General features: G+C 36.6%; 2 protein-coding genes and 1 long non-coding RNA gene across 10 annotated transcripts in view; 1 reads left to right on the top strand and 2 right to left on the bottom strand.

Annotated features, from left to right (window-relative positions):
• The first annotated feature begins 105 nt into the window (after positions 1-105).
• On the top strand, positions 106-10,995 carry SMNDC1 (survival motor neuron domain containing 1). Of its 6 annotated transcripts, none has more exons than XM_070603513.1 (7): positions 109-389; positions 1,624-1,743; positions 4,350-4,539; positions 6,401-6,543; positions 7,137-7,298; positions 9,141-9,294; positions 9,753-10,995. In XM_070603513.1, exons 3-7 carry the CDS (start codon positions 4,537-4,539, stop codon positions 9,888-9,890), a joined length of 600 nt encoding a protein of 199 aa, XP_070459614.1. In that variant the 5' UTR covers positions 109-389; positions 1,624-1,743; positions 4,350-4,536; the 3' UTR covers positions 9,891-10,995. The 6 variants fall into 6 exon arrangements, with proteins under 6 accessions (XP_008538815.1, XP_070459614.1, XP_070459468.1 ...); XM_008540600.2 differs by lacking the exon at positions 109-389 and adding an exon at positions 607-1,533; XM_070603639.1 differs by lacking the exon at positions 109-389 and adding an exon at positions 775-976.
• On the bottom strand, positions 6,587-7,242 carry LOC139080960 (uncharacterized). Its single transcript, XR_011535857.1, has 2 exons — positions 7,110-7,242; positions 6,587-6,738 (listed from the first exon to the last, which is right to left on the bottom strand). It is a non-coding gene; the product is annotated as an uncharacterized lncRNA (long non-coding RNA).
• Positions 10,996-16,312: 5,317 nt separating the features above from the next.
• The window catches only part of MXI1 (MAX interactor 1, dimerization protein), an 82,143-nt gene continuing 75,943 nt past the window's right edge, over positions 16,313-22,512 (bottom strand). For all 3 annotated transcript variants that reach the window (XM_070603807.1, XM_070603881.1, XM_070603739.1), the window contains exon 6: positions 16,313-18,868. In XM_070603807.1, the coding sequence (XP_070459908.1) occupies positions 18,705-18,868 (164 nt within the window). In that variant the 3' untranslated portion in view covers positions 16,313-18,704. The remainder of the gene's footprint in view (positions 18,869-22,512) is intronic.

Below are 22,512 nucleotides of genomic sequence, written 5' to 3' on the forward strand. Positions count from 1 at the left end.
ACTCAGAGCCGGAACTGACATAAAACCAACGCACATCCGGCTCCTGGCGCAGCCCAGCTACGCTATTTCCTCCTTACTAAACTCCGCCCACTCTGCGTCCTTAACGCCACTAAGGGCGGGCGGCCTAGAGGGTGCTAGTAATCACGTGAGTCGAGCCATGTCTCGCGAGGGTTTTTAACCTCTCGCGATGCTTCATCCGCCTCTGTCTTTTCCTTCTTCCAGTGCCCGGCTTTTTTCCCCTCCCCCTCACCGCCGACCGAGTTCTTCCTTTTCAGAACGAGTGGCCTTGTTGTCGCCGCGGAGATTTTTGCTGTCGCTGTCGCCACCGCCACCACTGGGCTCTTTTGCCCCGACCCCTTCCCGCCGCCCCGCCCCCAACCCCACACAAGGTAACAAAACCGGTGAGGGAGAGAGTAAGGCCTCGCCGGGCCCCGGCGTCTCCCGAGTTGAAGCAGAGGCCTGAGGCGGGGCAGCCGGCCTCGCCGGCGAGGCCTGGGCGCCGGCGAGAGCGGTGGGGGCCCCGGGTGCCTCTCCCGCTCGGAGCTGAGCCCTCAGCGGCCCCCGACGGGTTGGGGCTCCGCGCCAGAGCGGCGAACACGGCCAACAGGGGGCCCGTCGGGCGGGGTCGGGACGCGGAGGCCTCCTGAGGACATCCTGGGCCGCTCCGTGCGGAGCCTGTCCGGGGGCGGCGGCTCCGGCCCCGCCGGCGTCCGCTGAGCTCGCGTGTTCGGTTTCCCTGGAAGCTGACGTCTGAGTTTCGAGGTCGGAAGTAATGGAGCGAGTTGTGGCGGGCTTCGCGGTGCGGGTGCTGGGGCGGAGGGCAGCGGGCTTGCTCGGGCCCTTTGGAGCCCTTCCAGGTTCCAGGCTGTGGTCGGACGGGACTCGTAGGACAGGGTCCTCGGGAACCCTGTAGGTTTGCTTCCAGATCGAGAGCGGATTCTCTCGGATCTTTCAGGAGAAGAACGAGCCGGATTTGGTGAGGGCAAGTTCCTTAGAATACCTAAATGGCAGAGTATTTGTGCTGTCTTGTACTGAACAAAACTGCATCGGCACCATTTAAGGGACTGGGTGAAAGATTTTTGCTCTGGAGAAGAGCTTTTAAACACTCTTATTAATTGAATAGCTCACGTAGAGAGAGTAATTTGTGTAGTTAATCCAAATCCATTTATATTTGGTTTTGGAAGTATTCTTGAGTGCTTAAAAATAATTTTGTCGGAAGTCTCTATTCTTCTAGCAGATTAGTGCTGTGTGTTTTGTGGTGACGATGTAACACCCGTGTTAATTGAGCCGAACACAATGCCTTCCCTGTTACAGGAGTTTTTTTAAAAAAATGACAAATCCTCCTTTTCCCGCTTATCTGTTGTTTTTTGTTTGTCTTTCTATATGGAATTTATCTGACATGTTTATAATCTTCAGAATCCATTGCCTTGAAGTCTCTGGTTTGGCTCACAGCTTTTCTCTGAACTGAGAGGAAAGGTCATGGTGATAAATTAAGCTGCAGTGATTTATAATAAAGAGTTAAGAGCAAAATTGGTAAGGGTTAATTCAGGCAAACAGGGAAATTATTTTTGGTGGTGGTGTTGTTTGGTTCAGTTTTCATGATTTTACCCTTATTTCCCCTAGATGTCAGAGGATTTAGCAAAGCAGCTGGCAAGCTACAAAGCTCAACTCCAGCAAGTTGAAGCTGCATTGTCTGGAAATGGAGAAAATGAAGATTTGCTAAAATTAAAGAAAGATTTACAAGTAAGTATGAGGGGACACTTACAGTTACATTGCTTGAAAAGAGTCTTCTTGTGTTTTTCAAATGATCTGTTGCTTAGAATGTATAGGTACCCAAAGCACCCTTTGGAGTGGGTGTCCGCCCACTTAGTGGGTGTCCACTTATAGGCATATATGGCTTGTAGAAGTAGGATTGCTTCCTCAGTTTTTATACATCAAATTGAGTGAAGCGTTATTCTTTGTTACGTGAATCTTGGATGCTCATGTAATTTTTAAAAATGATATTAGAAGTCTCTCTTAAACTTTCTAGAGGAAAGATATGTATAACTTTACAGTGGAAAGTGCTTTTATTTTTAAAGACCTGGCAAAGGAAATTTAGTTCAAAGGGTAACTAAAATTAAAGGAGAAAAACATAACCTGATTAAGATTCTTTTTAATGTCACAAGATTCTCTGAAAACGAAATGAGTGTGTTTTTTCAAAGCTAGCCCGTAGCACTTTGTATTGAAAACACATAAAAATATCTAAAGAGATACTTGTTTTCTGCATAAATGTCACGTAATATTTGAAGTTAAGGCTAGGTTTTACAGTGTAGTTGTTGACACTTGTTGAAGTTAAATTGATCTAATTGAAAAGGAGATTTTAATTTACTTTGTTTGTTTGTTATGGGAGAGTTCACTAGGTATGAAACCTGCTCTTAAAAACTTGCTCTGGGTTTTCAAGACAAATGTAAAGCCATAATAGTAAATATCCTTTGTTTCTCCGAACACTAGGTTGATTAAGAAAAACACTATGTAATATTTGTAAATATATGACTTTGCCTCTTAACAAATTTGAGAACTTAAAATTCGCAACCTGATTTTTTGGAAAGTTTTGAAAGGAGTTTTGATTAGGTGGTCTTTCTTTACTGATTCAACACAAAACTTGAATCATCCTTATCCTGAGTAATCCTTTCCCTTCCTTTATCATCCTCTTGCCTATCAAAATTATTAATATTTTAGGAATATTAGAACTGCAAATAAATGAAACTTATTTAAAATGGGGTCCAGATCCAGGATTCTAAAAGAGCTTATCTGGGCATAGTAAAGATGAGTTGAATATTTTCAGGTTCATATTTTGGATTTCGGAAGCTTGTAAAGTTGCAATAGTATGTTATTTTTAAAAACACAGAAAACAAGACCCTTCTTCAATATGTAGAAGTCAGGCCAGTGGATTTTAGGGTGCTAGGCAATAAGAAAAAGACATATTGGGAGCAGTTTCTCCCACTCCCAGGCCGACTTTCTGTTTGCCTCAGAGAGAGATCCTGGCATCCCCTCATCTTCTTTTACCAACTTAAAAGCAGGGTCTTTTTCTTTGAAGAAAATAAAACATTTTGTACCAGTCTTGGGTATATTGCTTCCTGGGCAGTGGGAGGAAGGGTATATGTGGAACTGGTGGAGGAGGAGTTGGGAGTGAAGGTTGAAACAGCATTATTATTAGGTCTTTTTAATATTTCTAGAATAAATTGTCAGAGTCTGGACAGAACTGCCTTATATGACATGGTCTACAGTGGAAAGTACTGTAGGGAGAGAGACCATTGTGGTAGACATTGTAGTAAGCACGTAAATGACTGACTTAGGGTTCATTGATGACCTAAGTGTCATTTATCTGTAAAATATCCTCTTTTCTATAACCGTTTAGAATATCACTGTCCAACAGAACTTTCTGTGGTGATGAAAATGTTCTATGTCTGCTGTGATACCGTAGCCACTAGCCACATAGGGCTACTGAATATTTGAAATATGGCTAGGGTGGCTGAAGAACAGAATTTTTAATTTTATTAAATAGCCACATGAGACTACCATATTGGATGGCACAGATTTAGAAGCTTAAGTTCTAACACTTCAGTTAGTAGTAATACAGAATGCTTTTCCTGGCCAATGTTGATCACAGTTTCCTTTCCTCCTCTTTCTATCATGAAAAAAAATTTCATTCTGGTTTAGATATAGGTTTGTTTTGAACTGCAAATTACTCAAAGATGGAAGGCATCATTTAAGGTTAGATAAAATTCTGAAAAGTGTTTGGATATCTGCTTCCACCTAGTAATTGTTGTCTGCATTGACTACAGTTACGGCTTCTATTTTGTCATGGGTTTTTTAAAAAAAATTGTCCTCTTTTTTTCTTCTCTGCTTTCTGGGATATGCCTTGTGCCATTGATTTAATTCTGCCTTTTGTATTTCCTAAAAAGTCTGTTCAGACTGATGACTGAGTTTGTGGCCTCCTTTATTTTCTTGAGTTCCTCTTATGGAATATCCTTAACCTGGTTATGAATTTGTTTGCCCTATCATTTGACAAAATACTCTTTCTGCATTTTTTTCAGTGACTTCCATTTTGCCAGTAAGGATCTCCTTATGTACTGTCTTTCATATAAAATAAAGTTACTCAGCAGGCAGGAAACTAATCTACCAAAGTCCTAATTGCCTTTCTTCTTTCATGTAAAAAAGTCGGTATAGTGAAATCCAGGCTAGCTAGCTGACAAGCTCCCCAGGCAGTCTATGATAATCACAAAAATAGTCAATTTATTAGGCTGTTTTGCTGAATAAACTGGTTCTAAAGGAGGCAGGGGTCAAGTCACTTGTCTCATATATTACAGTGGCTCTCTGCATCCCCGAAACGCCTTCCTTCAGTAAGCAGAGTGCTTGAGTGCACCCCCTTTGACCTGCTGATATGTAGATCACAACATCTGATGCTTCCTGGAATTGCCGATTACTGTAACTGCTGCCCATCTGTCGATGAAGGAGCAGTTTCAGAACTCAGACTTGGGGGAGGAAAAGTAATTAATGGTATGTACCTTTAAGAACCCCCTCATACATAAAATAGTGTCTCTAATACTTTGATACATATGCACATGTGAAGAAAAAAATTTAGAAGGGTCTCCAGAGTTTGTTGGGATGGGTATGTAAAACATGGCAAAGTGAAAGGACAACTAGGGATAAATGCTCTGGATTTTTTTAAAAAGTGTCACTTAAGTGCAGGGCTCTGAAAATTCTTTGTAATATGCACAGCTTTTCAGGACCCTTTTCTTTGGTGAAATGTATTTCCTTATGAAAATGTGGTGGGAAGATGTTGTAAAAGAAGTAGAGTTCTAAATCTGATACCTACAGATGCAGAATTCATGTTTGTACTCTAGTAGTGAAATGATACCTAGATAAATGGAATTATTTAATGATAGGGATTGTATGGGTTCTTGAGTCAGGCTTACTGGATTACATTCCTGGCCTTAAAAGTGGTTAATTAAAAACAAAACTGGATAATTACTCTTCTCCTTTGTATAGTACATGATCTGTTTATTTGGAAGTTCTTTGCTTTATTTGCAAGTATTGTCTAATTAAAAAGTATTTGAATGGCTACTTGGCACCTAATAAAACTTCATTAAAGCTACTACTTGACTGAATTTTTAAGTCAAATCTGAGACATCCAGTTTTTTTGTTCACAAAATTTTTATTCACAAAACTGACCTTTTTCCACGGGCTAAATGTTTTTTTTTTTTTTTTAGGCTCAAATATTAGTTTTTCAGAAATAGCCAGGAAGATTTAGAATCTTTAGGAAGAGGTAATATTTAACTTTCTTGGCTACTGAACCAGAACTACTATTATGAAACCTTAGTAGGAGCCAGAAGAAACTCAGTACAGAGTTTAACTTGCTAATTTTTCTCCCCAAACACACACAATGTGATGTTTTAAGCAACAGTAGGGGAACAGGTATGCAAGTTCTTAAATCAGATAAGACGATGCATAATATGGATCTTCATTAGAGTAAAAATATAGGAGATAGGTAGCAGAATCTCTCAACTTGTACTGTTTCTTAAGTTTTCTAACCAACCCTAGTAAACACCTTTGAATGAAGCTAGTAAGTGTAAGCCTGAATTAGAAAAAGTATTTGCCACACAGAAAGGCATTGCCTGTCTGTGTGTGTGACATTTATTTTTCCCTGTTAAATGGAGCTGTGCTAATGTGCTTAACAGAAAGATATTGGGATATTTTAAATCTAACCTGGTAATTTGCTTACCCGAATGGGCTAAGTTTTACAATAAATAAATAAGAAGACTACTGTTTTCTTAATATATGCCTACAATATTTTAGTAGAAATACTATGAGCAGGAGCATTTTTATTACTAATAAGGCCACTTCAAGTGTTTGAGGGGGAGAGGGAGCACGTTGGCTGTGCAGTTAATACTACTGCCAAGTAATGCTCTGTAAAACAGCACAGTTGTATGAAATATACATGACAATGATATGGGATAAAATGATCTTGAACCTAGTTCAGTCCCTCATAATTGACTATTTCTCATCTTTAGAGATCTGTTCAGCTAAAATAGGTGCTTAGAAATAATGTACGGTACAAGCTCGTCTACTCTATTTCTGTTAGTATTTGAGGTTAATTAAGCTGAAAGGCAACTGTCTGGGTTTAAATCCCAGCTCTACCCGCTGTATAAAATACTGTATCTCATTTTCTACATGGGGATAATCACAGTACCTACTTCATAGTATTTTTATGAACTGCAAGTAAATATGTAGAGTACTTAATAAGTGCTATATGGTATGAGAGCTGTCATCATCAAAAACTGAAAGAACTTGCCTGTTGAAAGTAGGTGACTATGTGAATTATAAAAATAACGTTATTGTTTTTGTTTTTCCATTTTAGGAAGTTATAGAACTAACCAAAGACCTTCTGTCAACTCAGCCTTCTGAAACTCTTGCAAGTTCAGACAGTTTTGCTTCTACTCAGCCCACTCATTCATGGAAAGTAGGAGACAAGTGTATGGCAATCTGGAGTGAAGATGGACAGTAAGTGTAGAAAAAACTCTAACTATAACATGAAATAATAAAATACAATGGTAAGATGTTTTTGAAATACCCTATTTTAATCTTTTTATGTAGCCAATATGGTATACAGAGCCAATTTGATTGTGGGGTGGTTACCATTAATACAGTAGGTTTTAGCTTTAGGTTAAGTTTTGGGGCAGAAGATTGGCTTGGATCCTAGAGGAAAGAAAAATGAAAGCAAAGGAAAATGCATGGATATTTTAAAAGATAATCTAAACTATTTTTTCCTTATATTGAAAATTGACTGAATGGTTGGTATCTTAGACTTCTGTGAAGCACATTGAAATTATTCCTCTAAGAAATATCTTAAAGAGACTGACTAAAGCACATTTAGTAGACATGTGAGACTTTCCTGATAATGTTTTAATTAGGGCTTCTTTTTTGATAGATGGCTAACTCCAACTATTCCTTTATATTATCTTTGTTAAAGGGCCATTTGATTGGACATATGTAATACATTAGACACATGTAATATTTGAATCACTGCAGTTTAAGTCTTGTAGGCTGAGTACTAAACCTTTACTCACCTGCTTACAGCCATGATATCTTTACAGGTGTTATGAAGCGGAGATTGAGGAGATAGATGAAGAAAACGGTACCGCTGCAATCACCTTTGCTGGCTATGGCAATGCTGAAGTGACTCCACTGTTGAACCTCAAGCCTGTAGAAGAAGGAAGGAAGGCAAAGGAGGACAGTGGCAACAAACCCATGTCAAAGTAAGTAACTTTGACTTTAGCATTTTAAGTATAATCTTCCCCGTTTGGGTATTTGAGGTAGTCTGCCGAATTTATGCAGGCTAGATTAGGGTAAGAATGTTGTAATACTGTTTACCGTTATCTTGAAGATTAGAATTATAGGGTCAGTGTTGTCTGTATATGTATAACTACGTAAAGTGATGACATTTTGATTCCCACTTAGGCATTCAATAAATATTAAGAGGATACTATGTACCTCTCATTAAATCAGGTGCTGGGGTTCCACCACAGTGAAGACGATCAACTCGGGCCTTGTCCTGACTGAGTTTATAGTCTAGAGAACAAAATACGTAATAAAAGAAGGACTTAAGTGTAGAAGTTATGAAGGGAACATAATGGGTCCTTCAAGGGAACAAAGAAAAGGTAGCTAAGCTGCATTTTAGTCATCAGTTCACATTTCTTTGAAAAAATGACATCTTAACTGAGATTTGGGGTCGGGGGAGGAGTTAGCCGGGTAAGAAACTAGAAGGTATGACCTTGGGCAGGCTGCTTAACTTCCATTTCCTTATCTGTAAAACAGGGTTGTAGTATCTACATTATGGGGTTGTATTAAATGATAGCATTAATAAGGCATGTAGCACAGTTCTTGACATGTAGTAAGTGCTCAGTAAATGTTTACTTTTTAAAAAGAAAACATGGTGGGAACATAGAGGTAACAGAAAGAAATTCCTGTGGTAAAAACTTGGGGCTGAAGGGTGTGTAGTTTGACAAGAGAAGAGGTTAGAGAGGTAGAGGCCTGACCAGAAAGAGCTTGAAAGCCAGTGATGCATTGAAGTAGAGGGGATATAATGTGATCAGATTTGAGCTTTTGAATGATCACTGGCAGCAGAGACAAGGCAGCTACTGCTGTGATCCAGGTGTAAGAGAATGGTGGCTGGAACCCAGGGAGTAGCAGTGAGGATGGAGAAGTGTACAGTTTGACAGGTATTTAAGAGAGAGAATTAAGAATATTTTGGTTAACTTGTTCATATCTGACACAATTTCCTATCGTTTGGATTTGTCAAGAGTTCTCAAACTTAAGTTGCTGCATAAATATATTTGAATTTTGGAAAATTATATCATCTATTAAAATAACATTTGAATTAAGCACCCCAATAAGAAAATCAGATCAAAGAACAATAGAACATCTCTGTTTTTAGTCTTTAACATCTGTGTAAAAAGCGGCTCTTAGCTTCATAGTGGTCATTATATGATACAGAGGAGTCTAGATCTTACTGCCTCTTTTTTAAAGACTTCTTCATCTTTCTTATGGTGAGAAGTCAGTGTTAACTGAGGAGAAATTACTGAGAGAGCTTTAGAATCAGATCCTATTGAGAGTGTTTTTGGAAAACCCAAGTTGTTTCTGTTTTAAGAGTTGTTAGCTATGATTTGCCTTTGTGCTGCTGTGCTCTTCCAATCTAAATGAAATAAAGTTTTAGCTGTACTGAATCTCTCATACACCTTTTCCAAATGCAGCATATTATACTTGCTAACTATTGATTTAGAAATTGATAAAGGTTCAGACAGCTACTAATGTTGAAACTCATTCCTAAAACGCAACTGGCAAAAGTATGTAAAAGTCAAATGAAGAGTCATAATTGAAATATTTTATTTACGTGGGTAATAGATAGTTATGTTTGAAAGCTTTCAATGTAATTTCAAATAACATTTATTTCTTAGTAGTGCTGGGTGATTGGCATTGATACTAGTGTTTTTATTCATGGAGAGGAGAGTGTATACATTTATAAGTGTTTTTGTTTTTTGGAGTTTTTTTGCACTGCTAAATATCTCCAAGGAAGTCATTTAGCTGTTATATCCACACAGAAAAGAAATGATTGCCCAGCAGCGTGAATATAAAAAGAAGAAAGCTTTGAAAAAAGCACAGAGAATAAAAGAACTTGAGCAGGAAAGAGAGGACCAGAAGGTGAAATGGCAGCAGTTCAACAACAGAGCCTATTCTAAAAACAAAAAAGGCCAGGTTTGTAAATCTTTTCATCATACTTTGTAAATTTGAAAAGTACAACTGTCATTAAAATACGATTAAAATGAAAAAGCAGGTACACAGATTTTAAAAAATACATAACTAGATCTTGAATTCAGAATCTACTTCAATCTTCACTTTGGCTTATTGAAAAGTATCTCCATTAGCCAATGTCTCTGCAATAGAAACACTATGAATGAGAGTTTATGTCAAGAATTAGAAAAGATCTAGGTTCTTTTCCTTCTACAAACTAAAATTTGAAAAATTTGCTGCCTTACATACTGCTTAGAGTCAGTGTGTTGAACCCTGCCTGCTTTGTTAACATGTCTTATGCTGGGCATCACTGGTTGTTTTATTTAGAAGAGCACTCAGGTTCCCTTGATGTACTTTTCTTTGTAAGTGTATTTTGATTTTTTCCAAAACTAATCAAGAATGATTTGTGTCATTTTCCCTAGGTAAAGAGAAGTATTTTTGCTTCACCTGAGAGTGTAACTGGCAAAGTTGGAGTAGGAACTTGTGGAATTGCTGATAAACCCATGACACAGTATCAAGATACCTCTAAATACAATGTCAGGCATTTGATGCCTCAATAATCAGAAAAACTGTTGGATTTCATCTCTGCAGGGCTTTACATTTACCTTTTTATCCTTATATTTTTCTAAAGGTAAATTATTTGTTAGATGAGTAAGGAAGATACCATTGTCGTCATTGTTTGACTTCAATAGAATGAAACTTGAAGAGATTGCATTTGATACCTATTCATTTAACTTTTTTCATTACTACTACCAGTGTTTCCTCAAAGTTTGTTGGATAAAGCAACTTTTCTAGATAGATGCTGCATAAACACAGCACTTAGATGAAATGTTGATTTTTCCTAATATCAGGCCCCCACTTAATGGATGGTAGATACTTTTTGTAAAGTCCTAATTTGGAATTTTCACATGCTTTGAACATGCCATATATTCTAACAATTCACTGGAACATCAAGGCAAAATATCAACCTGCTAAAGAGATCATCTTTTCATTTTTTTTATCTTCAGCTTAAACCTCACTGTTGCCTAATTAAGCCTAAAAATAGGTTAATTTATAAATGGTAAAGTGAGGTTTTTCCTTGTTTCCTAAGCCCGTTAGACCATCTCTAAAATTGATCCAGCTCTTTTATTCTTTTCATTGGGTTTTAGTTTTGTATAAGAAACAATGTTTAGGACCAGCTACCTTTTCTAATGTTTTTTTTTGTTTGTTTTGTACGTTTGCTTTCTTCTTGTGTTGATTTTTCATTTATGGTAGTGGTACCATTTTTTGGATGTGTAATGTTTATATGAGAAAACAAAAAGCTGATGTATAGCCCTGTATACAGTGTAGATACTATTTTTGTAAAAAACCAAGGCTAAATTAATGAACAAGAGTACTGAATGTTTCATCATTAAAAATTTACTGTATTTCTTGTGCATTAATCTGACCATAATTTCCCTGTATATTATGTTCATGTAGCTGAGTTTGTAATTTTTGTTAACTAGATCAAGATGTCAGCATTTCTTGGTATAAGTGAACGTCACAGTTATCCTGAGTTGAGTTTAAGCCAAATATATGCATAGAAAAGGGCCTTCCTATTAATGGAAGACGGTGATTTTTAGGATGTGTGTTAATTTCAGTTTTTGTATGTTTAACTTTTATTAAATAAAGTGTTTTTAAAATCTCCAGGGTGTGTTAACAGAAGGGTGAAGTCTTAGCTACCAGCACTGATAGAGTGATTAAGCCTCAGTATACTTGCATACATTATTTCCACAGAGAACACTGAGTATGTGATAAAAGTTTCAGTAAATCTTATGTACTCCTTCCATTAGACCTAAGAAATTGGATCCTAAAGAACAAACCAGTTTTATTTCAAGGCTTTGTGGTGTGTATACAAGTGTTAAATTTTTGGTAGAAGGGAAAAAGAAAAATTTTTCTTTCATGAATTTTATTCTTTTACTTTTGGTAAGTTGAGGCTTTTAGGAGGATAGTGATGAGCGGCAGAATTCTTTATATTGCCCCTCTACCTCCCTCCCAACCCAGGAGATCACTGTTTTTTTTTCCTATAAGTGATGGCCATAGGGTAGAGCATGTAGGACAGAATGAAAGGTGAAGTATTTTTTTTAATACAAGACACAAATTACAGTAGAAAAAGGGCTACTTAACCTGAAAAACTTGTAAATTATATTAATGTTCTTGTTACCAGTGTAACAAACATCTTAAGAATGTACTAAAAGTCAACAGTATCCTTAAAGGACTGCAAGAGAACCCTTTGAATTAAAAAACATTTTTAAAGAAATTTGATATAATTGTGTTAGCACACAAAATGGTTTTTGGTGAGATTACCTTCGTACGTTGCAACAGTAGTTCACCTAGTGTGTGTTTGTGTAGGCAAGACTCTTGTACTAAGACTTGTGCCTTCTTTGACCCATGGGCCTTATTTTCTGCATGTTAATTTTCCTGGAGGGTTTTGTAGTAGGAGAAAGAAAAAGGAATAAAGGTGAACGTATTGTATAACACAGTTAAAAAAAAAAAAAATAGGCATATAGCATGAGATAGGAGGCCTTGTGTCAAAGACCTGGATGTGACCCCTTGAAAAGTCCTAGTGTCAGGATGATGGTAGGGTCTCTGGACTTAACTAAAAGGACTCTTGGGGAGATGAGTACCTGTCTCTCTCTCATAGTGTGGTACGGGAAGTAGAGCAGATGCTTAAATTGAAGCATGATACTAACAGTATTTTACAAATAAAGATGTTAAGCTCTCAACATTCTAAAACCAAATATAACTCTTGGTCTTATGAAACTTTGTTATAAAATTTAATGTATAGTTTCCCCTCTGTCAGGAAAGGAGACTTGAAGCTCTGAAACTAACACATTGAACCATTAGTCATTTATGGCCCCCAAGTAGCTGTGGTTGCATGTATCTTCTCAAAACTTGACAGCTGACTGTTATTGACCATTTCAAAGAAAGAACAGTCCTAACACTCCCAAAATAAGTAAGGTTTTAAATTTTAATATTAATCACACATAACAAATGCTTTTTTAATTAACATGTAGAAAGGCCATATTGGAAGAGCAAGCACTCGGAGTCAGACTGCTGTTTGAATCTTGGCTCCCTTATTTATTACCTGTGTGCATAACTCCTGTTTGCCTCAGTTTTCTCAGCTGTAGAATGAAAATAATACCTATTTCATTAGGTTGGGAGGATGAGTGAGTTAATGTGTGTAAAGTGCTTAGTAGAGTAGTTGGCATGTGGTAAGCACTATAGAAGTGTTTACTGTTACTGTGCAGAGTGGTAATGCTGAGTATCTGATCTTTTTTCCTTAACGTGAACAATAACAATTCACATTATAATGGATATTAATGTCCACTGCTTATGATTTGAGGCCCCTAATTATAAATGTATTACTGAAATGTCAACAAATTACTAAAGTTAGATGTTAAGTACATTCTAGTAAAGGTTTAAATTTTTATATTAGAATATTTTAGGGCATGTTTCTTAATGGGAAGGGGATACAGATTATAATAAAATCACCCCTAATGCTTGTTTGAAATTAAAGGAGGGTTCCTGGATCTGGGTCCTACCCCAGACCTATCCAGGCCAAGGTATGGCTGGTTTTGAACAAACCACAGGTGATTCTGATAACACATCCCTGGCCAAGACCTATGTTTTAGGTTAAATGTAAAAGCAGTTTGATTGGTTTTTGAAATGAAAGAGCAATTACCTTAATAAGTGGCAGTTTTGTTAGCCCAATTATGAAGACTATTTATCAAACCAAAATGAAATGCATCTATTTAACAACTCATTTTTTTAAATGCTTGCTTTTGTCACAGTGAAGGATGTATATGTGTTTCAGTTAGAATGCAGTTGTAATGCTGAATGTGTCTGCCTTTAAAATAGCACAGGCAAACCATCAGGTAACATAAAAGGAAAATCATAGTTTTGTAAGTGGTATGTGTCTAGATTGTAATTATAAAAGGTGAACAGTAACGAATTCAGCTAAGAAATATTTTTAAACTTTGATTTGGCTTTTTGCCTCAACGTGGATATTAAGTGAAATGTAAAAGAAGAAAACCTATTAAAACCAACAAGATTTTATATTTGTTAAAATCTTTAGAGAGTTCAATAAATATCTGCTGAATTGCATTAAGTATTTGTATTATACTATGAAGCAACCAATTAGTATAAATGATAATTTACAAGTTCAACAGTAAACGTAAACATTCTTTATATCTAGGATTTTTGAGTTGCAAGTTAAACTGAATTTTCACTGCATTGGAGAGGAAGAGCATAGCAGGCAAAATAACAGGTAATACTGTATTTTAAACAAACAAAAACCCAAGTAATTGAATCCCCTTATACTATAATTTTTTAAAAAGCATATCTATGTATATAGATGTGTTTTTAAGAAACGAGGTTCAGAAATCAGTATTGACATTAAGAATTTGTTTTCACCTAGCCAAAAGTAGTAAAAGAAAACGTAAGATGAAGGTGTTAGATTTCGGTGAGGTTCTTCAATTGCCTTTTCTGCCTTTCAGCTTATGTATAGAAAGGTGGTTCTTTTGTGTCCTTGGGTAGGGTAAAGCAGATCTGAGAATAACACTGGCCTTGTGGTAGTTGACAGCTGAACTAGCTAAAAATATCAAATTTTGGATACTTAAGTTATCTTTCAGTTCCCAGGAAATAAAAATTGGCAATTTACTTCCACCAAGCACCTCACAGTTCATTTTTACAAAACCAGTACAGATTTAAGTTACTGGAATTATTAAAATTGTAATTTGTGTTTCCCCAGTTGTCTTTCGTAAGAGAACAGCTAAAGCAGCCATGGTTATACTCAACAGAAAAGGTCTGCTTTTTGTTTGAAGAGCTACTTTCTTAACTTGAGGCCCCAAATCATGGTTATTATCTTGCTGGCTCATGATTTCCCTTTCTTGGTGAAACTGATGTGCTTTTGTTTTTTTCCCTTTCAAAGCCCTGTACTCACTTTAACAATATGCAGTGAATTCCTGACCAAACAACAATTCAGGCTTGGAGGAACACTTGACTCTATGCTGGGAAAACTAGAGTTGAAGCCTGAGATGTGCAGCTAGGCTAGTCTTAATAGATGGTAATTGTCCAATTGTTACTGCTCAGAAGCATGCAGGAAATAGGAGTAAGGATCCCTTGGGTTGTTTTGCCCAGAGTTTTTCCCTCCAAAAGTGTTGTCAGGTTTAGTTGACCTAGCTTTCAGAGTAAGTGTGATGAAGCTGCTAATTTAGAAACAACTGGCTTAAATTTGTATTTTTTAATTTACAGTTTAGAGATATTTTATGTCTTTACAATGCTATTCTGTGCTCTGGTGTGAAAACCTAAAATAAATATCCCAGTCATTGCACAACCAATAAAGACTTTATGCATTCTTCCATAGCGAAGAGCTTGAGGAAATGGAAAAAATTCCAAAATTATAGGCAGTTAGTTGGCAGTACTTTAAAACAGCTTCCTTTAAGCCATTTCCCCTTATAATTTATGACTGTGTAGAAGGTAAAACAGAACCAAGAAGTGGTCAGCCAGTACATATTATTTTAAACTACACTGATTATTTAAAAGAATCAGATGCATTCCATGAGAACACTAGTTTCCTAATAGATATGGTACATGGGCCAAGATTTTTTTTCTTTGCAAGGCCAGCACTAAATATTAACTAGGACACTCACTTATTATGCAGTAATTACTATCAAGGTATAACATACTCAAGCTTAGTTTTTTTTTTTTTAGAAAGACCAGGTAATCACTAAAACCGATGATAGATCAATCTTATAAAGCCTTTATTTAAAAAATTCTATAGGACATCAAAAATGACTTCTTACAAAGTATAACCTGCCATGGAATTTTGTGAAAATGAACCATTTTATTTAATAGAAGTTTGTTCCTGCAAGACCCAGAGTCATAATAACTAAAATTCATGATTAAGGATGAAGAAATTAGAAGGTTGCATTCATCAGCGAAAGTAGAGTACAAACCTCTTAATTTCCTTTTGCGCTACAAGCTCCTAGATAGGGAGGGGGTTAATTTACATATATCGGTTTTAATCCTTACAACCTTTCAAGATAGAGGTAGTATTTGTAACAACTTTTCAGGAGGAAACAGGCTCCATGAAGAAATTAAGTAACTTGCTTAGGGTCCTTAGCAAACGTTAGAACTGGGATTTAAACATGACCAGAACCCTTGTTCTTCCCACATTATCCTGTTTTTGGTAGGGAGTATGTAATTTTTGAGGTGGAAGGATAATAAAAGAAGAAAGGGAAAAGGCAGCTAGTTGCTTCTTCAAGTGGAAGAAAATAAACTCACAGAAAACCTTCCCCCAAGAGGCTAAACAACTTTCTCATGAGAAATGACCCAGGAAGCAGTGTGGCCTTGTTAGGAGCTTTGCCTCAGTAATCCTCACTGCCTTTTAAAATTCTTTTGTAATGCTGAAAGCTGTCATTGTCACGGGGACTAGAAAAGGCATTTCCACCAGAGTTCTCATACCTATTCTAATCAGAAACTAGAGTCACAATGATTTGATCAGAATCTTTGGTAATAATATAGACAGAGATAGGATTTACCTGTACCTATTAATAGCTCATTCAGGCATTTTACATACAGGGTAGCTTAACTCAGGTTAATGAGGACTAAATGGGAACTTCTGGACTTGTTTTCAACTGGAATAATAGTGTAGCCAAAGGGATTCCTTAATGTTATTTGGAGAGCAGATAATAAGAATGACAAATAGCTTTGTGTCCTACCTGAAGCAGATTATCAGATACATTAAACCATCTGCAGTTAGGTTTACGTGGCATTATCAGTCAAGAAGGCACCTATTTAAATTATTAGAACAGGAAACTGCAATGATTCAAACTGCCATTAATTCCAGACTACTGAAGTAGTATCAACATAGACATTTAGTTAGTTGCCTCTCAAGGTGTGGAAGCTCATTCACATTGTTTCCTTCATAGAGAAGGGTGGTACAAAAAGCACTCGGGTATTCTTCATTCACAATTTTTATTTCTTGCAATTAACTTTTGTATCTTCAAAGTCGATTTGTCTTTTAAAAAATTAAAACTTCTTACTCATACAATCCACACCCTCCCCCAAGGAAAACAAACCCAGGGAAGGAGTAATTTAGTGGGCAGTTGAAATAGGTATTATAGGTTTGTGACAAAGGCTTCCCAGCCCACCATCCTATACACATACAACAAAATGGCAGCACCTCAAGTTCACCTGAATGAATTCCCAAATTCCAGCCCTAGGCAAGTGATGCAAGTGAATGCCATGGGAATAACAAAATGGAAGCTTAGTCACTGGCTTCCATTTCTTTTCCATGGTAGTTAGCAGAGTCTTCAAACTGTCTCACTTGGGAAAGTCAAAAGTAAGCAAGTATATAGAGCAACATTTTGACCCAGCCAGGAGTAATCATTAATGAAACCAGAAATAATTTACCTGGGCCACAAAAATGAATTTGTTTTATCATGTTTTTCATTAAGTCCCCAGCACCTGAAGTAGCAAGTTCTAATAATGGGCTTCTAAAGGCATGCAGTTTTCACATATCTACTTCAAAGAATTTCTTCCACTCAAAACATAGCACAATCAAGGATAAAATATTTTTGGAGGCACAGGAAGAGCACAAGAACAAGTAAGTATACGCTGATGCCTTGTGTATGACCAAGATGGTACACTTCATATATAGAAGCAGTGAAAGCTGTTAAAGTGCTACTTACAAAGGATAGTCTAACATTACACACACAACTCAACTCACTGCTAAATATGGTTGTCTTTATTTTCTTTTTCCTTGCCCAGCCCTATCTAAAACAAAATAAAACTACAGGACTGAAATTAACAACCCATTAAAATCAGCAATAAGTTATGAAAATCATAAAGCTTTTTTTTTTTTAAGTAATTAAGGGTAGTTAAATTATTTAAAGTATACAAAGTCCAAAGAGCCAGGGGTAAGGTCTCCAAGAAGGCTTCCTGGGGTAAGGGAGAGGGCCAGGGGGAAACCTTGGAGTTTGAAAGACAAAGTGAACACATGACATCAAAGTGCAGGCTAGAAATTTCACTTAAAAGAAAATAACGTTTCTGAAAATATTGATAAGAGCAACAATAGCACCTGCACAGCGGGATTGTGAGGAAGAGAGAGACAGCCCGTAGGAGAACGGAAGCAAATCTTTACATTAAAATGAGACAAGTGCCAAACTTAACTATGTTAACTATGATAGTGTGTCTATTATAGATATCAGATGGTTAAAAGCTGGTAAAAGGTAATGATTCTAAAACAAAACAAAAACAGCATTGACCTTTTTTCTACGTAGCCCAGACCTCATTTATTTTGTGCACTATAAAGAGTGAGGTGTGAGGTGTTTTATCATTATCAAATGCTGCATCAAAATAGATGATTTTTTCCCATGTGTTTTTCCACTATAAAAGACATCTATGTTTTTATGGACAAGCTTTAAAAAGATGTCATTTTGGTTTTCAACACATACAAACAGTTATCAAAATCTGAAATAAAAATGCTGCTGTGGCTCAGACCTTGGCCTGCTAATCTGCGTGCACAACTCTTCTGGCCCACGCAGACACAGAGGCACGTGGAGCTTTTTCCTTCTGGCCCCTCAATCCAAACTCAGGCCCTGTGTGGTAGAGGCTGTCATGTACAGACTGCCCCATGCTGCCCAAGAGCCTAAGAGCAGCTGACTGTTGAGCTGGCAGTTGGGTGCCCTAGTGCTAACAATGCAGGATAAGGTTAGCTTGCTTAGCATGGAATCCAACAGAAAGCTGAGCTGCATGATGATCCCTTTCAAAAGGCTTCATGGGAGTCTCTCCTTTGGCAGAGCATGAAATGAGCTTTTTTTTTTTTTTTTAAGAATTGATCATCCACAGGCTTCATGATAAGCTGTCCCAGGCTGAGTTTTAATAGCTCTTTAGCTATCCAAGATTAATGCCTGATTATCTTGTCTTGTCATTACTATAGGTTTGATTTTGTTTGTTTTTAGGACCATAAAGCTCAGGAAGGGTTCATAATCCCAACCTTAAGTGTGTTTACTCAATGCGGTATGAGCAAACTAGAAAAGAAAAAGAGGAGGCCAATGTCCTCTTTCAAATTAACTAAATCAAATAAAGAAAACTTCACACAAGTTTTCTGCTGCCATTAGAAATTGTGATTTTCAAATATGAATATTATGAATATTTGTTCTGCTGGGGAGGCTCTGCCCCACTTTTTGCTAAGTATTTACTTAAATAGAGGTCTTTTGACCCTTTTGTTCAAGTATAGTTTTGTTTAGTTTTAAAGAGGAGACTGTATCATGAACCCAATTTAGGAGATTGTTTGGATTGAATTGGCCCAGTGAATATTTTGCCCTGCACTGTTGTCATGCTGGGTTCTAGGAAGTGAACGAAAGTTTGACACTGGCACTGGAGTAACCCTCGTCACTCCCAATACTCTGCAGGCTGCTGTGGTCATCAATGTCACTGATGCTGGTGGTACTGATATTGTCCACTTCTCCATGGGAGAACTCTGTGCTTTCAACATCCACTTCAATCTCCTCTGCCAAAGGACAAAAAGGAAGAACATTAGTAATCTAGTATATGTGCATTTTCAAAAACTAACAAGGCACGTGGAAAAGTGATTACATTTTGTAGTATAAAATAATTGTTATACAAGCTTATTATCAGTGATCTCTGGAGAACAGAAAGAAAGGTGAAGAGACACAGGGATATATTTTGCAAACAGGAATGTCTGGTATACACTGGTGGTCTCAATTTAGGCAGCAAGTTTACTTAAAGCCTTTGACGCCAGTCCGTCTGGACCTCCCACCAAAATCACTTGGCCTATTTGGGAATTAGTGCTTAATATTAAAAGATCCCAACCCCAAGTGGTTTAACGACATCTGTTTTGCATTTAACTAGAAGCTAATTCTCAGTGCTATTTATTAATCAGAGTTGCCTTAAAGGGGGAAAAAAAGCATAAGCTTAATATAGGTAAACTAGAAAATTTATCCATCCAGGCCTTTGGTGGTATCATTCTACAGATGGTTATACAGACTTCTAGGATTCAGTAAACAAAATAAGCTAGTCATTATAAAGTAGACTCTGAGAGATTTGTCTTCAATTTTCTTGCATCAACTATAGCTTGAAATGAGGGCCTGAGGCTTAAAAGTCTTTGGATTATAGTGAGATCTACAGTAAAGATTATAGTAAAGGCATTTGAATGGTGGTATTTAACTTTACTTCAAAAACAAACATGAAAAAGAAAGACCCTAAATGCATTTATGACCCAGCTATCCATAGATATCTTAACTGTTAAATACTATATCTACAATCACCAATAATACATAAAAAGCAATAAACATTTTAAAAAATAAAAAGCACTTGAAAAATTGTTTTCTCCCGTAACAGAATGAACTCAAGATTCTTCAGTTTTCTTAAAACAAACTCAAAGCCTGATGTTTCATATTTGGCACTGACTTTAAGGATTCACACTGATCACAACTGCTTTAGGAAAAGTGGATTCTTGCTGAGCCTAAGAAGACAGAGTAAGTTATTTCAAAGAGTATAATTTTCAAAAGGGCTTGTTCCTTCAAAAAGTTTTAGAGGTCTGTTTTTAAAATGCAGGCAGCTGTCCAAACAAGCTGTACAAATAATCCTATGAATTCATAACTATTTGTTTCATATCCATAATGCTTCACAGCCTATTTAGTGTTTCCCAGTATCACAGAACACTCATCCAACCTACAATTAGGAAATAAAATCGAGATCTATCCAACAGTGCATGCTGAATTCAATCAAAACAAAGTAAAATGAGAGACTGCTCTAGCCCCATGGACTAGAAAAGTCCCCTAGAACACTGGGAAAGAGGGCCACCAGAAAAGAACAAGAATGGTACTAGATAAGGTACAAGCACACTGAGAGTACTAAAAAGATGAGAACTATTGTGATAAAGATACATCCTCTCTGAAATTTGGAGGTGGGATGGGTACAAAGAGGAGAGAACAGCAGGAAGTGGACTAAAGCATGAAGACCTGACAAGGTCACACAGCTAGTAAGCAGCAGAAGAAAAGACTAGGACCAAGGTCTGCCTCCTAATTCAAGGTTATTTCTGCGACACCTCACTGTCACTCATAAATGTAGCATGTCCTTGAGGTTCTTGCTGCTGCCTCTGGTGAATTTTTGTTCTTCAAAGCTGAGTGCCACATAAAAACAAACTTTTACATAGCAAAACAACAACAACAAAAACAACAAACCCAAGGACTCCTAGGGTTGTGTTAAAAGGGATCAAAAACCAATGTGAAAGTCTCCTACAGAATATGGGAAATTTGAGTATTAAAAAGAATGACTGCAATGAAGTGGAATGCATTCAATACATGAAAACATATGAGTTCATAAGATAATCAAAAACCAACAGCAAAACAAAACACCTTGTTACCTCTGGAGGTTGCCACAGCAGCAACTCATTGTTCAGAAAATAGATAAAGCAAAACCCAAAAAAACCAAGCATTTATTCCATCTTCCCTGTATGGACTTTACTTCAGGGTAACCAAAAAGCTGACGAGGAAATGTTCTTTATAGAAGAAAAAGTTGATAAATGCAAGAAGAATGACAGAATTCAGAAATAACTATTTTATAACACCTAATGAAATGAAATAATGATCAGGGCAACAATCATCAATGATTGCTAAAACTATTAAGTGAAAGGTGGATACGTTTTCATAAATGTATCAAGATGACATCACCTAAACTCACTGACCAATGTTATCACTAGAGTGAGACAACTAGACATAACACTGATGCAACAGGAAGTACACAATACAACCTATGAAGTATTCTTGCCTCAGAAAAAGAACTTGAATTTAATCAAGCCACTAGACCTACCAACCAGTTTACAGGAAAGACGGGGGACAGAAGAACATGTTAAATAACACCATGAGGATTCCATTAGTCAAATCTAATATGTGAGAAATTCTATAAGAAAAATGACCCAGTTTCCCAGTTTCTACAACAAATAAATGGCACTGAAAAAAAAAGTGGGGAAGGGAAAACTATTATAGATTTAAAGTATCTTAAAAGACACAAACAAATGCAATGTGAACTTTGTTTGGATTCTAATTCAAACATACCAATGGTAAAGAGGCATTTTTGAGAAAATCAGAGACTGGGTATTAGATGACATTAATAAATAGGATTATGTGATTTTATTAATTTTTTAGGGTATTATAATAATAATATTGTGATGTTTTCATAGTCTTTTTTATTAAAGATAAATACTAGGGACAAAATGATAATATTATCTGGGATTTGATTTAAAATATTCCAGAAAAAATGGTGAGGCTGAGGGTGGTGGTGAATAGATGAAAGAAGAATGACAGAATGTTGATAGCTGTTCAAACTGCATGATGGGTACATAAGTTCATTATTGTACTTTTGTGTATGTTTGAGAATTTCCATAATAAATCAAAATAAGAAATTCTATAAATTTTCTTTTTTTGTTTTAGAATCCTTAAGATCTCATCAACTCTATTTTCCCAAATGTAAAACTTAAAATCACCAGAGTTCACCTCTGTGATCTTTTACTGTGGTATGAGGCCTGATGTGGTGAAAGCAATACACGAATAGATCAGTGAAATTCAAACAATTTCTTTTTTGGCTGATTTTTGTTCTTTAATTCTGCCAAAGACAAATATTCTGGGACAGATGGAAAGAGAAATGAGGGGTGTGATACTTTAAAATACAGATATAAAAATTAACATCACCAGTAATAAAATATATCAACATCATATATCTTCCTGATACAATGAATTAAGAAGGGCACACATCACTTCTGTAATATTTCTTCCCCCAAATGTATAACCTCAATCTAATAGAGAAAACATCAGACAAACCCAAATTGAGGGACACTGTATAAAATAACTGGCCTATAGTCTTCAAAAGTGTCATGGTCATGAAAGAAAGACTGAAGAACTATCTAATGCAATGTGGGGTCCTACATTGGATCCTGGATCAGATAAAGGATATTATTGGGAAAACTGGTGAAATTTGAATAAGGTCTATGGATTAATTGTATTGCGTGAATGTTAATTGCCTAGTTTCGCTAACTGTATTACGGTTACATAAGATGTTAATATTAGGGGAAATTTGGTGAAGGGTATATGAGAACTCTACAATTTTCTACAGAAAATTTACAACTTTTCTGTA

Source organism: Equus przewalskii, chromosome 1 (assembly GCF_037783145.1).
Source record: "Equus przewalskii isolate Varuska chromosome 1, EquPr2, whole genome shotgun sequence".
NCBI classification, from domain to species: Eukaryota; Metazoa; Chordata; class Mammalia; order Perissodactyla; family Equidae; genus Equus; species Equus przewalskii.

Excerpts from the sequence above, each read along its gene's own strand:
- SMNDC1 (XM_008540593.2), top strand. The coding sequence starts at position 1,624 with ATGTCAGAGGATTTAGCAAAGCAGCTGGCAAGCTACAAAGCTCAACTC. Across the intron at positions 7,299-9,140 it reads GGCAACAAACCCATGTCAAA|AAAAGAAATGATTGCCCAGC; the intron begins GTAAGTAACTTT and ends ATATCCACACAG. Across the intron at positions 9,295-9,752 it reads CTAAAAACAAAAAAGGCCAG|GTAAAGAGAAGTATTTTTGC; the intron begins GTTTGTAAATCT and ends CATTTTCCCTAG.